Below are 17,145 nucleotides of genomic sequence, written 5' to 3'. Positions count from 1 at the left end.
GACAACTGTTCTGTTTCAGAATAACTAGTTTTAGTGGCAGGACGTATAAAGTGTTTATCAAACAGTAGAAGTGTATTTCAGTACATTTACATGCCTTGAATTCTCAGTAACAATTTGTTTGGAGGGAAGTACATTTGCAGAGTGATATATGTTCCAGACTATTCACAATTCACAACCGATTATATATAATATTTATTCTTTAGTTTTTGACAGTAGGTTAATGTGTCTGGTTTGTCCCTCCTGGGGGTTGATCTCATAACCTTCAAGATTTGAAGGGCATAAGCTGCGTAACTCCTGGGAGCAGTGCCACAGCTCCACCCTTGCTGGCAGGAACATACCATTATTTGCAGGGGGGCAGTGCCTTTGCCCACTTGTGGCAGGAACATACCATTGTGATGAGGATTGAAATCTATGTAATTGTGCTGTTCTTTGTATGAGCTCTATGTCAAAAGGAGGGAAGAAATTGTTGTAAGGGACATTCCAGGGAGGGTTATCAAAACGGATGGCCACTGTCTGCCCTGTGTTGGCAAAAACATTCCAGTAGAAGGATAGACAGTTTATTTTGGATCCAGTGCTGTTTAACCTGTTAGGAGCTTAAAATCCTATATTTTACAAAGATCCATAGGGATCATAATTTAGTTGCAGGTGTAGTGTGGTTTGGTGGTCAAGAGATGGAAGGGCAGAGCACTGGTCAAGAGGCTGAGACTGTCACATGTAACCTTCATACGAGATGATTTAAAGGGAGACCAAGGGGCCCTTTTTAATTTCAAGTGATACATCAGCAAAAAGCCATACTAAGGCATGCCATCCAAAATACGGGAGGCAGGTGAAAATTGTTTTCATGTAGAGTTATAGACATATAATTCTGTATGAACGTAAACAGGGAGGCAGTGCCATACTGGGGCAGTGATTGCTTTTAAGGGCACTGGGTCAGGAACAAACTCAACCACAAGTGAGGGACATGGGACAAGTGATTCTGTATAAAGATATGTAGTGAGTCAGTGTGAGTGCATGTGCCTAAAGAACATCAAGGTTGGCAGCAGTAGGCTTTTGCAAAGTTGCTGGCAGACCTAATCTGTGGGTGAGCACAGGGAGAGCTGGCACTGCCAGGTTCTGGGAGAGTGGTTCTATGTTAACCAGAAACCTTAGAACATCTCCATTTATGTCACGAGAAGATGATGACTCTGAGAATATATGCCCCAGCTGGCGAATATTTACATGCAATGTTGTGTTTTACCTTTATACAGTGTTGCTATTTCTCTTGCTATTAAAAACACCAGTGTACTTTTCACAGAGGGTTATGGGAGGTGAGGTAAGTGAGGAGGAGCTTTGGTGTCTATAAACATCTTCTGTTGTGGGGTGTCAGGTTCTATGGTAACAACTCTGTGGGCCCCTTCACTGTGAATACATAATACTTATTGGCACAGTTACAAAGTACAGATGATGGCTAATACTCACAGCAAGTGCCTCACATCGCATGTTACTCTCTATTTATTTTGTAGGTCTGAAGATGTCGGAGCTGCAGGAAGTTCAAATCACAGAGGACAATCCACTTTTACAGGACCCTTTAAAGGTCAGACCTGGATTCCTAAACACTAGCGTAAACTTGTGTCTACCCCATCCTGGAGTGACTCCTCAAAATATTTACTCATTTGTTTGTTTCTTTCAGGCAGCTGAACTTGCTGCAAAATTACTGCAAGTACAAGTGCAGGTATGGGAATTTTTGGGTGAATGTTTGTGCATTGCAGCAAATGTATGCATTAATGTAAATGTGTGTAAGTGTTCATATTCATTGCCTTGTTTAAGTCATACCACATACCCTATAGACCACCATTTAGTGATGTATTTATCTAGTTTGTTCGGCCAAATATAGAACGCCCTTCCCCCTTTTTGCACAAATGTAGGTCGGTGCCAAAGAAAAACATTTCCTACATTCCTTTATGAGCTGGCATTTGGCAGGTAGCCTGTCACCCCATTGATTGTAAAACCCTAACCCAAGGCTATATATGTTTAACTGTACTGTGCTGAAAGTAATAACAGAGTAAGGGTAATTAATTGCAATTGCTTAAAAAGTAGGCTTGTCAAGTGTTTGTCAATGCAAATCAGACATCATCTACTATAGTACTGAAGTCCCAGCTCCACAAGGACACACTGAACCAAGTCAAGATAATGACTAAATGAGTTCAACAGGTGTCATTTCAAGAAACAAAACAGACAATGGATATTAAAGAAACAAGGGGTTAAACATAGTGCAGGATGCAAGTATATTTTTAAAAAGAAGACAGATGCTAGGAGAAGAGGTTTTGGTCTGAAATTAGGGGTTCAAAGTCTTAGAAGCAGGGTAAGAAAGTCATTCTCTCACTAAGAAGGTGGCAAATATGTAGACCAGGGTTCCAGCAGAACTGCAAAAGTTGAATACAGTAAAGGAATATAAGGCTTCAAGGGAGAGGAATAATCCCATCCCGAACACACACAAGGCCAAAGACCCAGTAAGGTCTTACAGCAAGCATTAAAAATAGACATGGTGGTTCATACTGTTCTAAACTGTCATCAGATTCTATTTTTTTACTTAAAAATATTACCATGGCCTTTGCATGGCATTTACTGTGGCCCTGATGGTAATATTGTAGCAGATCACATTAAAGATGTTAAGAGTCAGCACATGAAGTAGAAAGTGAACACAAAGTTTTTCTTTTAGCATTCTCAGTCTTTTATAGCCCAATTGTTTCTAGTTAATTACAGCTTCCCTGTACATGTCACAATGAATTTCCCTTTAAGAACTGAACTCTTAGGACTTTTTCAGCAGTAAGACATTATAAGCATGGCAATTGTAATCAGTGCACATCACTGTATTGCTGTGCAACAAATTACAGCTACAGTCATGTGTACCAGATTCCTTGTTTAAAAATAAACTAAATTTGGTATTCATTATTTTCTATCAGTAGATCTATGCTCCCTTGGACCCCTCTGACTATCATACTAATACTTTGGTAGCAGACATGGAATTTAAAGGTGCTGTAGCACTTAGACAACACATTAGTTGCACTCTGGCATGTTTAGCAAATAAACCTTGGCAGATGCGTCATTTTATTTTGAGTACTGTGTGTCAGGACACTTTTTTTCCCCTGGGAGGCTGGGCTATGTTTGTAGCTTTGCTATTGTTAGACTTAGATGACAAACAGCTTGCACTTTACCTAGGAAAATATATATGTTTCAGGACAAATTTAAACTACTCATAGATCATTTGTTAAAATTAAACTATAATTTGCATAAGTTAAACTATGCACCCCATCACATGATCTGATGATTAAAAAAATCTTTGTCCCATTATTTCACTATATATACACACAAACCAAATATTATTATTATTTAAAAAAAAAAGAAGAAAAAAAGAGCCCCACACTCAATATATTTTCCCAATAGTTGTGGTTACACAAACATCAAGACTACCCATATAGGTGACAGTACACAAGATATTGCAGGGAAAGTATTCATGAGAAAGGAGTTAGCTGGCAGCATGCCATCGTAGCCTTCTTGTTCCATGGACCAATGCCTGCTTAGGCACAGATATTTTTAAGACTTTTTTATTGTTTCAACACTGCATTTGATGGTGGTGCTGTATAAATGTGCAACATAAGTTAATATTAAACAGTCGTTAGGGGCACAGCAAATAATGCCATTTAAACATAGTGAATAAGTTCTTATAATAGCTTGTGTAGTCGTATTCAGAAATAGGTGAAGCATTTCTTAATGAATAATTATTTATGCATATCAGTCCTTCCACTAATTACTATAGACCCTCATGAATGTTGTAGAACCCAAGTCACAACTGAAAATGTATTTAGGAACCAAGTTGTGTAAATGGAATATATTGTTTAATAGCCAATTCAGTAATTCTTTAAAAGTCATGTAAAAAGTCTTAGTAAAGCCCTGTCCCTATCCATGCCTTAACCACATGTCCTATAAAAATTGTCCCTCTGACCATTTGAAATGTCAGAAGATAAGTGTATGCTAACTGTTGTGAGTTGTAGGTTTGTTTGACTTGTGTACCAATTAGCACTAGTACACAGGAGTAGTTTTTCATTGTTCAATATTATGGTGTGAGCTCACTGCTGTTCTCTATGTGTTCTGTGGTAATAGAAGCACTCTATCGAGACTCCATATGGAGTGGTGACAGTCACGATTCAGGGCACCCCCAAACCCAAGAGGCCTGCAATTGTAACATTCCATGATGTGGGAATGGACCGTGAGTACGAGGGCTGTCTGTCCAACTGACCATTGTCTGTAATCCAACTTGTACGCCATGTGTTGTGTTGTGTACATCTGTGACTGACCACTCAATGTTGCTGTTTCTCTGGCAGCCGAGTCTAAGTGACTTACATTGTCTGTTATTTTTAAAAGTTGTCCTGATTGGCCATTCATGGTTTTCTGTTTTAGACTCATGGTCAGTCTACTGGTTCCCTGCGTAACTGTTGGTGATCATATGACATGGCTGCCTTTTTAATATAGGCTTTAGTCATCTGGGGTTTGTTTAACATGAATATTAATTGTAAACATCATCATCATAAGGTATTCATCTCTCACATCATGTGTTCCCCAAAAAGCCTTGCACTTAAGATGTTTATTTTACTATATAATTTGTGTTATGCACCCAGAATGAAGTTGTGATTTTTGTTCTTTATTTATATAACCCCCTAATCTACTTTGTTCTTGTCATCTGTGTTTGGGTCTTCTGGCTGTTGTGCCTTTTCCAGTTGCTCTCTTCCATATTCCATTCACTTGATTACCTCCCCTGTTCTGTGCTTTTACCTTCCTCTTCTGCTTGTCTGTACTCTGTTGTATGACATTCTCTCATTGCACTTTTTCAGATAAAACGTGCTTTGACACACTCTTTAAGTACGAGGACATGTGTGAAATTGTGAAGAATTTTGTTGTGTGTCACATCGATGCTCCTGGACAGGAGGAAGGGTCCTCTGTCTATCCCCTGGGGTGAGTCCAGTACCTTATTTTCCACTGCTTCGTAGATTTCACTTTGATGCTTAACCTTACCTTAAGAGATTGTAGCCCCTGTTTTTTCCTTGTCTTTCTGTTTCCTATTCCATGCATGTATCTCCTCTAATATCCAACCACCTGTATCTGGCTCTGATTTTGTCTGTTGTTCACACAGATATCAGTACCCCTCACTTGATCAGTTGGCTGAGACCATCCCATCTGTTCTGCAGTACCTGAAGTGAGTGATCCCAAACACGGAGAACTGTTCATTAAATAGCAACCTTTCATAGGATGAGTTTAACCCTCTGTTCGCCTTTCTACCCTGCAGTTTTCCCAGTATAATAGGGATTGGAGTTGGTGCCGGAGCTTATATCCTCGCCAGATACACAGTAGGTGACATCCGCTTTATACATTTGTGGAAAGCTATAGAAACAAGGAAATGTGTGCACAGAAATGTCATTACCACTAAAACTATACATACAGAAATGGTCTTTTTAAAATGTTGTTGATAAACTTGCTTTAAGTGGAGCTGTCATCCACAAATGTGTTGATGACAGGGTCCAGTATAAGTAAGTATGACACATTACTGTATATACACATTGTGCTAACCAAATCACTAGCGAATATATATATGAAAAGTTATGCTTGCCTCAACGGTGCAGGCATTGGTTCTCGGTCCTTTCCAATGTATATGAGGATGTGTGTACAGCCCACCCAGCAGCAATGTCAAACCTGACAGCAAATTGAATATTTTAAATAAACTTTAATGTAAACATTTTGCTAGCCAATGTATTGGTAAAAAGCTACCCCCACATAGTGACAGATGCACTTTAAAATCTTTCAATATATCATGCACACAACAGAATTTTTTTCCACTAAACCCACTTCAGCTTATTATTATTATTGTTATTTTGGGTTAACCTTATTTTCTGGTGCAAATTTATCTTTCCATCTATTTATACATAGACAGCAACATCATTTTATTGTATTTACATTATTTTTGTACTTTTGTATATTTTATACATCTCTCGCATACTCATATACAGACTTAAGAAGTTTCGGGCACTGGATCACTTATACAAAAATGACCTCTTTTTTTTTCTTGTGTACGAATATTTTTCCAAGTCCACATAAATAAAACATAAGGAATGTAAAATTAAACAAAACCAGTTTATTGCAGATTCCGCTGCATTACAAATTCATTCATGTGCTTTCCTTATTAAGTCTGGAGCAATTCCTCCATGTGCCCCTTGGTTTGCCCTGCCCATACTATCTAAACATACTTACACCTCTAGCAGTACCAGATCTGTCTTTGGATAACTGCCATCCATACTTTTTCATATCACTCATAGGACTATTTGTGTCTGCCCAGCGTGCATTTTAAAGTTTCCCCTTAACTGCTTCCTTCCTCCCTACAGCCATCCTAGTTACCCCCACTGGCCTCCAGTCCCATTCTGTATTGTCACATCTCCTATATTTTGAATGCTGTATTTCTTGCTCTTCTTTTCTACCTGTGTTTCTGTTACATTCTTCACCTTTTTGTTCTTTGTGTTTTCACTATCCTCTAAACTTGTTGTTACCATCACACCAGGCATTACTGCCATCATTGTCACCATTAACCAGCTTTTCTGTATTGCTTATCCTAAATCTAGACTTTACTTCTCGTATCACTTCCCTGCTTGTAACATTATAATCAAACTCTCCAGCTCATTTTCCTTTACTCTCGTAATACATTTTCTCTTACACTAAAACTTTCTTTTCTACCTTTTCAAGCTTGCTGTATTTTGAACTTCTACCCTCCATAATTTATCCCACGCAGTTATTTAATCTGATCCTGTTTTACGTATTCTATATTCTTCTCTCCCCTCTCTTCCTTGGTGTTATTCTTTTAGCCTTGATCTGCCCCCCTTCGGTGACCCACACTTCTTTGTTTCCCTCTTTCTGATGTTTCTTTTTTGTACTCCTTGTTTTTGCTGCCCCATTCACTGTGCAACATGTTGAATTTTCTCTTCCATACCCACAGTTTCATAATCATATTATTATATCCGATTGTTTCATGATGCAAAACTGCCATATGTGCTCTCTCCTCTCTAAATCAAGAGACATCTCTGAGTACTATTAACAATTTAATTATCCGTCCCCTCCCTGGTCATTTTTTCACTTCCCTGTGTTTTCTTCTTGGGCACTTATGCTATGCATTGTTCTCGTTGTTATCATTATTTACAGCTAAGTTTTTCCCTCTCTTACCAGCTCTCTCATCCTAACACTGTGGAAGGTCTAGTTCTCATTAATATTGACCCCAATGCCAAAGGCTGGATGGATTGGGCAGCACATAAGGTAGGTGCTATTTATGTGCCTGGCAGGCTGTCTGAGTCACGTTGGCTGACCTGCTACAACTTTCCTTCTCAGTATTTCTAGGACTTGCCATGAGTTTATCTATCCGATACTGTCTCATAACTTTTCCACCTCCTCAATCATCATGCCACACACAGTAGTTTGTTTGTTTGTGGCTACGTGTTTGGTTTTCTGATGTGATCCGTTTAGTTTATGACAGTCTCCTTTGGTTTGGTTTTCATTTTTTGACATGAAGTCATGTTTCTTTTTGCTCATATTCCTTTCTTTATTTCATAGCTAACAGGTCTCACATCCTCCATCCCTGAAATGATTCTCAGTCATCTCTTCAGTGCAGTGAGTAACACAAAGTTATTACGAGCAAATTAAGTTGTTCGTTGTAATTGTAACAATTCACTGAAGAGAATTTGTGTGTCCACAGGAAGAGATTTCTGGGAACTCAGACACTGTGCGTCAGTACAAAACAGCCATCTTTAACTCCCCCCTTCTCAGCAACATCCAACTGTACTGGAACAGCTACAACAGGTACCCAATCTAACCAATTTTTCAAGTAACACATGTATTTTCTTGGCTTTTGAGTACTGATATTGGAAAAACCTTGATTTACAACATTTTTCTGCTTCTCTACAGTCGTCGAGACCTGAACTTAGAACGTGGAGGGGACATCACTCTTAAGTAAATATCTCTGTATTTCCAAACCATTTTTTTTAATGTTTTGTGTATCCTTCTAAGTCACTTATCATCTCATTGTAGATGTCCTGTAATGCTCGTCGTAGGTGATCAGGCTCCTCATGAGGATGCAGTGGTAAGTCTATTTCTGTTTAAGTATCTAAAATGGAAGTAGGAACTTTTTTTAACCCCTTCAATCCCAGGGGTTTTTGGTACCTCAAAGCCCAGAGCAATTTTGCCATTTTTGGGGTATGTCGGTTTAGCGATTATTCTCCTTTCCTGTGAATAGTGTACCCATGTAAACTATATATTGTTTTTTCAAGGAGAGATAGAGCTTTCGTTTGATACCATAGTTGGATGATTAGCTGAAAATTTAGAATGAGAAATTTAGTAAAAACTAGCGAAGATTAGAAAAATAAACTAATTTTTTTTTACATTTTCCCTCTGAATCCTCACAAAATTAGGTAAAGTGATGGAAAATCCCCTCCAAGTTTATCAATTCAGGTGTCCTGATTTCAGAAATACCTAATTTATATAGATTTTCCAGACTTTCCCAGCACCAGGGAGCATACTATTAGGTGTACAATTTTGTATAATTTTTATGCCTATGGCTTAACGGGTTTGGGGGTTGTGAACGGGGGCAGGAGGGTTATACTGGCTAGATGTTATGCTAGGGCAATGGGATTTAAGGTTTTTTTTAAGAATTTTTTATTATTATCTTTTTTTATATATTTTTTTTAATTTTTTTTTTATTTTAATTTTTTTTACATTTTTTTTATTTTTTATATTTTTTTTAAACAGTAATGGTTAGAGGTCCTCCTAGGGACCTCCTGAACATACCAGTGATGTCACAGTGACATCACAGCTCATATTATAATTTTTTTTAGTATTATTTATATTATTATTTTAATGATTTTTTTAATATTATTTTTAAATGGACTAACGTTTTTTTTTTTTCTGCTTTTCTGTTTCAGGACGGGAGGGGGAGTGAGAGAGATGGTTTCTCACTCCCCTCCCCGCGATCCCCCTGCACCGATCACACTGTGATCTCTATGCAGGTCCTCACAGACCTGCATAGAGATCGCAGCGTCTCTGTGCCTCATCGGAGGGCAGGATATCCCCGCAGGGGATATCCTGTCCTCCGATGACCTTCCGGGTTACGTCAGCAGTGACGTAACCCGGAAGGGAATGCCCGATCGCGCGTTTGCAACTGCGCGATCGGGCAGTTTACCGGTAACAGCTTACCGGCTTTCATGCCGGAAGCTGTTGCGGGAGATCGGACAGCAGAAAGCCGGCAAAGCCGGCTTCTGCTGTCAGTGGGGAGTCCAGGCTGTCAAACGACAGCCTGGTCTCCCGTGCAGCGGCAGGGATGTGTCCCTGACGCTGCACGAAGGGCTGGACGTACCGGGACGTCCATAGGGGTTTCTTTGTGGGGTTAAGTTTCAATCTGACATTCTCTGAATTTGCAGGTGGAGTGTAACTCAAAACTGGATCCAATACAGACATCATTCCTGAAGGTAAGAGGCTGCTTTATAGAAGTTGTGAGAAAGGAGTATACAGCAGGTGAGGGAAAGTATGAATACCAAAAGGTCGAGAGATACTATTTAATCATGTTTGTTTTGTTTTTAGATGGCGGATTCTGGTGGACAGCCACAAATAACACAGGTAAAACAACTAAAACCACTAAGTCAAAATATACAAGCTAGACCACAGTTTGCCATGGACTAAACACCACTGTCCCACTACTTCTTAAAGTTTTATCCACTGCAAATCCAGTATTGCAAACTTCACTCAATATATGTTACAAATTCATCAATAATTCAAGGCTTCTTCAGGTCTGGTCTCAAAACACATATTCATTCTAAATGTTTTGAATATGTTAAACTGGAGATGCCTGGGTTTATACTTGCTCCTGTTGTGTTGTTTTTCCCTTTTCAATCAAGGCATCCATTCTGCAGAATACCTATTAAGTATTTTAATATGCATGCTTCTTTTCTGGGGCTGTCAGCAGTGGCATAACAAAAAAAATGCCAGTGGGCCCCTGCAAGACACAAACAGTAACACAGTTCAACACAGCAACTTACTTACAAATACACTCATAGTAACATACGCACACAATGTAACGTACTTACACACAGTAACTAACATACTCACACACACACAGTAACATACATCTAGACACAAACAATCACACACACGGTAACTTGCTCATGCACTGTAACATACTCACACATACTTACACACATATAGTAACACACTTGCACACTGTCAAGGGCCCGGCTGCCAGGTCAGGTGTGAGTCTATGTGCAAGGGCAGGGGTAGGTCTTGTAGAGCAGGCAGGTGTGAGCAGACTGCAGGTGGGTTCTGTAGCATGGTACCAGGAGATGGTCCAGAAGAGAAGTCAAAGTCCGCACCAAATAGGTTAAAATCCAGATGATCCAAATCAAACACAGTACAAAGGGGTAAAGCAAGTTCAAAGTCCACACCAAGGGTCAAATCCATATAACAAACAGAATTGTGGTACGCCACCAGATACAAGTAGGGCCAGCTGAGGCAGAGGCAGTCCTTCAACCAATGAGCCACAGGTGAGATAGACATGCCTCCAATGTGTCACAGATGACGCAGACATGCATCCGATGTCAATGGGAGATAGAGAAACCAGCAAACCTAAAGCCGCCTGTTGGCGTAATGGTTATCCTCAGCGGGTCCTGACACACACAGTAACACACTCACACATCCACACACACATAGCCACAGTAACATACTAACTGGCTGCGAAGGGGGAAATCGTCTGGCAGCTCTTCTGCTCCCTCACGGTTCTCACACACGGCTTGTGTCTGAGTGCCGGGAAATTATGTCATATTCCCAGTGGTGTCGCTACAGGGGGGCAAGGGGGGGCAATTGCCCCCCCCTAGGTTATTCCTTGCCCCCCATGTTGCCCCCCCCCGCCGAATTTGAAACCACCCAGGACAGTCCTTGATTGCTAACGACGGCATGGTGCCGTCGCTAGCAGTCCCAGTCAGATGCTAACAACGGCACCATGCCGTCACTAGCACTAACTTACCCCGGCGATCTTCCCCTCACACTGAAGGGCATCACCGGGGCCACCCGATCTGCCCGGTGACGTCTCGTGCAATTACGCGATGACGTCACCGCGCAACTTTATTAACAACTGACAATTGTCAATTAAAGAGGTATGGGGCATGCTTCTTAGATGCCTGCATCTCAGGCATCTAAGCAGTTACATACCCCCAACATATACCATTGGAAAGGTAATCGCCTCACCTTTCCAACGGTATATAGATTGTAAAAAAAGAATAAAAAATATTAAGTTAAAAAAAATAAAAATGTTAAAAAAATGATTTGGGGGTCTCTTAAGGCAGATAAAAAAAGATCAAAATTGCCTAGAGACCCCCAAATGAAATTATTTAAACATAAAGTAGTTTAACTTTAAAAAAAAAAAAAGTTTAAGTAAAATCAGCCATTTAGCCTGTGCGGTACGTGAGTAACCATATCATCCCTGGAGCGCCTTGCATTTTTACGGCAAAACTTATTTTTGCTGTAAAAGTGATTTTTTTTTTTCTCCCTTTACCATCATTTCTTTGGGATTGTAAGGGGAAAGAATGGTGTGTGCTACTGTGAGTAAATGTATGGAAAGAATGGCGTGTGCTTCTGTGAGTGAATGGAGATATGAAAGGCGTGTGAATGATCAGTAATTAGGGTTTAAGCCTTGACGTGGCATTACTGCTCACATAGGAAGTTAAATTATGGCACAAAAAGTACACATTTGCAAAAACGACATCCCTTGGCGCATCAAATGAGGGGCTGCATGTGTTTCTAGTACAAACCTGGAGTGCGCAAGACACAAATGAACATGTTGTTATGGTTAGAAAAAACATATTTTCAAGCCAAAGCAACATATTCCATCATTATTTGTGCACTCAACTTTTGTCCTAGAAATACATGTAGCCCCTCATTTGAAGCTCCAAGGGGTGTAGTTTCTTAAAATGGATGAATTGTCTGAATGAGGGAGAGCATGAGTTAATATGTGGATGATTTGTCTGAATGAGGGAGACCATGAGTTAATGTGTTTGTGTGTATCATAGATGTATAATTGTGGAAGGGCAAAGATGGCACTAGCAGGATGTTTGAGCCTTGGGGAACAGGATGGCACAGGCAGGGTGTATATGGGAAAAAGATGGCAAATCTTATGTGTGTTATCTGGGTGCTGGCCAGGTTCTATGTGGGCAGCGTGGTTGGGGTGTGCAACCTGTGATCTATGCCTGTAATTTAGGGGTTTTAAATATACCTTTAATGCCGTGTTTTTATGTGAATTCCAATTGATCTGTACCTGCAAAGCTTGGTTTGTGTGTTCTTCTGTAGATCCATATCTGCTATGCTATCTTTCCATACATTATTTATGTATACCTGCAAATACAGGGTTTGTATGTCTTGTTCAGTTGATTAATACCTGCAATGCTGTTTCCATGTATTGATTTGATCTATACCTGCAATGCTACATTTCATATATTATTATTGTATACCTGCAAATACAGGATTTGTATGTCTGATTCTGTTTATTTGTGTGTTAATGTGTTGATCTATGCCTGCTATCGGCAGCAGGGTCTAATATTTATATAAATATTTATATACCGTATTGGCTCGAATATAGGCCGCACTTTTTTCCCCCACTTTAAGTCTTTAAAGTGGGGGTGCGGCCTATATTCGGGGTCTAGCGCCCGAAGCCCGGGACATGCAGTCCCTGGCGCCGGGCAGGCAGCGGGGTTAGGATACAGATCCCCCGCAGCGGTGCAGGGGACCTGCATCCTACTCCCCGATACGCTCAGACAGCCTCCCCTGCCAGCACTTCCCACGGGGGGGGTGCCGGCACGGGAGGTTGTCTAAGCGCATCGTGCGGACCGTCCGCATGATGCGTTTTACCTCTGCCCCCCCCCCGACTTACCGGAGCAGACTCCCGGGTGTCTTGCGGGGCCGGCAGGGGACATCTACGCAATACGCGTATACAACTTCCGGTGCCGGTAGATGTCCCCCGCCGGCCCCGCAAGACACCCCGGGAGTCTGCTCCGGTAAATCGGGGGGGGGGCAGAGGAGGACAGTGGCAGCATATCTCGGGGGGGGGAGGACAGTGGTAGCATATCTCGGGGGGGGGACAGTTGTAGCATATCTCGGGGGGAGGAGGACAGTGGTAGCATATCTCGGGGGGGGGACAGAGTGGCAGCATGTTTTTTTGGTGCTTTTTTAAAGAAAAAAACTTTTTCTTTAGAAAAGCACCAAACTTTTAGGGTGCGGCCTATATACGGGGGCGGCCTATATCCGAGCCAATACGGTATATATCAGCAGCAGGGACTAATATTAGGCCCTGAAATCATTTAGTGGAAAAGTTAAGGTATTGTGTTGTTTAAAGGATTTCAAGGATTAGTCTATTAAATTGTGGCTTCAGGCTTCCCATGTTGAATGATCAAGTATTGTATTGTCCAATAACAAAAGTATCATTCCATAGCACATTACTTTTGGCAATATATATATATATGTGTGTGTGTGTGTGTGTGTTTTCAGTGGTATGATTTAATGGTGGAAATTATTAATGCCCCCCCAGTTTGACTGTGGTATCTTGTGTGCCCCCCCTATATATTGTTTCTAGAGTCGCCACTGCATATTCCTCAGACTCTAATGTGCTAGAACTGAGGGCAGGCAGCTTGCAGGCCCAGCGTTCCGCCCAGCTCCAATCCAGGGGCCTCTGTTACGTCAGTGGCTGTCCCTTTAAGGCCTAAGCGTAATATCTAAGCATAGTATAGTTATTTTTCTTTCATTCCATCTTGTTTTGTTCCCTATCCATCCTCCAAATTTTTCTTCATATGTCCTTGTCCCTATATCTTTCCATCACTTAACTTCTCTCTCTATGTCTATATCTCGTTATAGCCAGGAAAACTGACAGAAGCCTTTAAATACTTTGTCCAAGGAATGGGATACAGTGAGTATTTTTCTTCAGTACAAATGTATTATCTTTCACACCTTGTATGTGCAGTTTAGGAATGAATTTCCATCTCCATATAGTTAAGCTATATACAGTAAATAAGGTTTTTACCAGTTACATTACTCTTAGAGCCCTCAATACTCTGAGATGAATATAAGTGTAATTAAATGAACCACACATTATATGGCATAAGGTTTTTTTGTGGTGGTATTTTTAAGAAGGAACAGGTTATGTTTCATATTGTATCGGAGAACTAAGCTGTATATAGCTGTTCTTATGTTATGATCAGTCTGACCAAGGATCCGGCATTCACATTGCTAAGAACTGGCATAAGAGACAGCCTCTGTTTGTGACTGGCGTGAATATGCACAGATTTTAGAATTGTAAAACTTTTTTATTCTACAAACTCAATCATGTTATAATTTATCTTTGTGATTAGACAAATTAAGCAGATGTACTTTTCCGAGTATCTCTAGTTTTCCTTCCATTCTTTATTTGTCTTTTCAGAATTCTTGGGCCTTGTTTATTTAATGTAATAGCTATTGCCTCATTACTTCATGTCCCTTGCCTCTACTCTAGTCTTTCTAGTTCTACATATTACATCCTCTGGTGTATTTGATCATAACTGCTGTCCACCATTCATCAACTGTTTTAGGCTTTTCTAGAAATATCTTCTTTAGATGGGTCCTGATTTTATGATCCTTTGTTTATGCCATCTTTAGGATGGCTGAGGAGCCTGAGAACCAAATTTATCTCAATCTCCTTCCATAACTGACCCCGGTATAGCTTCTCCACCATTACTACACTGAATAGTTCCTGTAGTTCTTACTGTTCTTGCTGTCTCTTCTCTCCAGTCCCCCACATCCTGGATAAGAAGCTCAGTATGGGGTGACGTATCTTTTTAAAGTAGTTTCTTAACCACCCTTGTCCCCTCTCACTGCCCTGACCTGCTAGCCTTCCCATGCCACCCAATGTCTCACAGAGCTCCTTGGCATGGAGCATCCACTTCACCTTTTGTGTTTCTTAAAATCTCTGTATCTGCTTTAATGCCGGAGGATCTGGTAATAGAGTGTAGTCCTCTCTGGCAAGGAAGAGGTAAAGTATTATGGAACAGCATAGACCTTTTACCCTTGTGAATTATCACCTGCAGCATGACTAACTTACTTGAAAAAGCTGACCAAAAATGTCCAAGCCTATGTTTGCAGAATCCCACTTCACCCACCAACCTTTCATGTCCATATTGAATGTCACTGTGATGTCACTTAACACCTACACTGATTTTTGTTTTTCATGACATAGACTATTAAGTGCTGTATATTGTTATTGGGCTAATACCCTTTAATAATTGTTAAAAGGAGGAATTAGAAAATAACCTTAGGCTCAAGAGGCATACTTTTTGCCATGTAATAATATTTGCTATGGCACAGAAATAACCAAAGTTGACAGTCTTTGTAATAAAGAGATATTTGGGTACTTCCCCAGTTTCAACAATCAAAAATGGCAAATTTTAGCACGATGTGACTCTTATCACCCTGGAGTATCTGTATATGCTGGATACTGTAGGACTGTTTGGTGAAGAAGGCTTGGGGAACACTTTGGAAATATCGACACTGCCATTATATTAGGCTGAAGCTATCCTGTTAGTAAAATGTGCATTGCAAACTGTCAGGTATGATTTAGTGCATGTGATAAAAAGCAGGAACTGGTTAATTGATAAGTGTTTTTGTTACTAGTTTTTTGTTGTTTTTAAACACAATAGAGTGGGCCGAGCAGCCTGCAAAATGACTATTTTATGTAAAGCAGATTCTCTTTAAAAGTAACAATGTGTCTTTTACCCTCCCACTTTTCTAATTGCAGTGGCTTCCTCATGCATGACTCGTCTCTCTCGCTCTCGCACCGCCTCTCTCTCCAGCGAGGGGAATCGCTCACGCTCTCGTACCCTGTCCCAGAGCAGCGAGTCGGGGGGAGGGCCTCCAGGCCCCTTCACGGAGGTGACCTGCTGAAGGGCCGTGATTCTGGCGACCAGTGATCGCCATCTCTCCCTCAACGCATCTGAGGGAAAGGAGCATTTATCTGTCCCTAGGGGGCGGAGCTAATGATGCTGATTAGAAAACTAAAAACCAAACCCAAAAGTCACATGGGAGATAACCAGATTTTAGTATCATCTTATTTTGCCTTTTTTTTCTTACATCCTTCCTCTTTATTCTTTTACACTTGATTTCCTGTGTATTTCTTACTTGTATCAGTCCAACTATAGGGAGTCTGGCAATATATTCTGTTCCATTTATGATGCTGTGGGGACAATATGTCCAATCATTACTTACTACTTTTGCAATGGAAGAAATAGTTTGCCAGTGGGCAATTCCATTCTATTCACTTTAAACCCTCCTTTTTCCTATATAACCTTTCATCGTCACAGCTCCCACATGTGACACCATTGTCATATAATAATAATAAGTAATTCTTATTATCTTAGCTGGCTTATCCATCCTCTTTTCCTTGCACATAAATATAAAGCATCATGTGGAATTGCATCACCTGTGTGGCCAAGACATACTTATGGGGGGGTTGAGAAAGTTATTGATGGTCCAACCACTGGAATACTCATTTTGTGCATAGTACGTTGGGGTCACTAAACAAAGCAGCATTGTGCGGATGTCAGATCTGATGGTCACTACTGTTGTGTCTAGAAGATACCTTGCACCTGCTATCTATAAATGTCCTTGTTAGCTTCCAGTAGTATATTTAACAGACCATTTAACACACAGTAATACTCCCTGCTGTACTCACTCAGGGTAACTTCCATCTTCCATAGGGAAGATTTTAACCACATTTTACTTGGTTTTCATTTGTGAAAATATGTAAATAAAGCCCAAGGTAGAAAAAGGGTCTTCGGGTGGGAAATGGTAATATAGAAAATGGTTTGTGGTTTATTGGGGACGTGTATAGTGATATACAGTAGTTACCCCTGTCACAGTGTATCTGGAAAAGCTTCTCTATTTATGCATTTTGTTTATTTACCTGTGATACATACTCTTTCATTTCTGTATTAAATACTTTGGGGGGAGTTTAAATTGGGTTTAAATCATAGGTTGTCAAACCCTGCCACAAAAAAATGGTTGGAGGAAAGTGCAATG

At 40.5% G+C, this 17,145-nt stretch overlaps 1 protein-coding gene across 1 annotated transcript; it reads left to right on the top strand.

Moving 5' to 3' along the window:
• Positions 1-1,510: 1,510 nt before the first annotated feature.
• Positions 1,511-16,011, top strand: LOC149277980 (protein NDRG2). The gene is made up of 15 exons (XM_089502461.1): positions 1,511-1,573; positions 1,670-1,711; positions 4,141-4,246; positions 4,869-4,989; positions 5,168-5,230; positions 5,321-5,381; positions 7,243-7,329; positions 7,624-7,680; positions 7,766-7,869; positions 7,975-8,019; positions 8,098-8,149; positions 9,483-9,530; positions 9,643-9,678; positions 13,954-14,005; positions 15,866-16,011. Exons 1-15 carry the CDS (start codon positions 1,511-1,513, stop codon positions 16,009-16,011), a joined length of 1,083 nt encoding a protein of 360 aa, XP_089358587.1.
• The last annotated feature ends 1,134 nt before the right edge of the window (positions 16,012-17,145 follow it).

This window comes from Sceloporus occidentalis, unplaced genomic scaffold (assembly GCF_023333645.1).
Source record: "Sceloporus occidentalis isolate IW3139 unplaced genomic scaffold, rSceOcc1.0.p SCAF_204, whole genome shotgun sequence".
In the NCBI taxonomy this organism is placed as follows: Eukaryota; Metazoa; Chordata; class Lepidosauria; order Squamata; family Phrynosomatidae; genus Sceloporus; species Sceloporus occidentalis.
This window is presented reverse-complemented; position numbering and strand designations above follow the sequence as displayed.

Bases quoted from the DNA above. Each gene is read 5' to 3' on its own strand.
- LOC149277980 (XM_089502461.1), top strand. From the start codon at position 1,511: ATGTCGGAGCTGCAGGAAGTTCAAATCACAGAGGACAATCCACTTTTA. The intron at 7,330-7,623 runs GTAGGTGCTATT...TTTATTTCATAG, and splicing joins TGGATTGGGCAGCACATAAG to CTAACAGGTCTCACATCCTC. The intron at 8,150-9,482 runs GTAAGTCTATTT...CTGAATTTGCAG, and splicing joins CTCCTCATGAGGATGCAGTG to GTGGAGTGTAACTCAAAACT.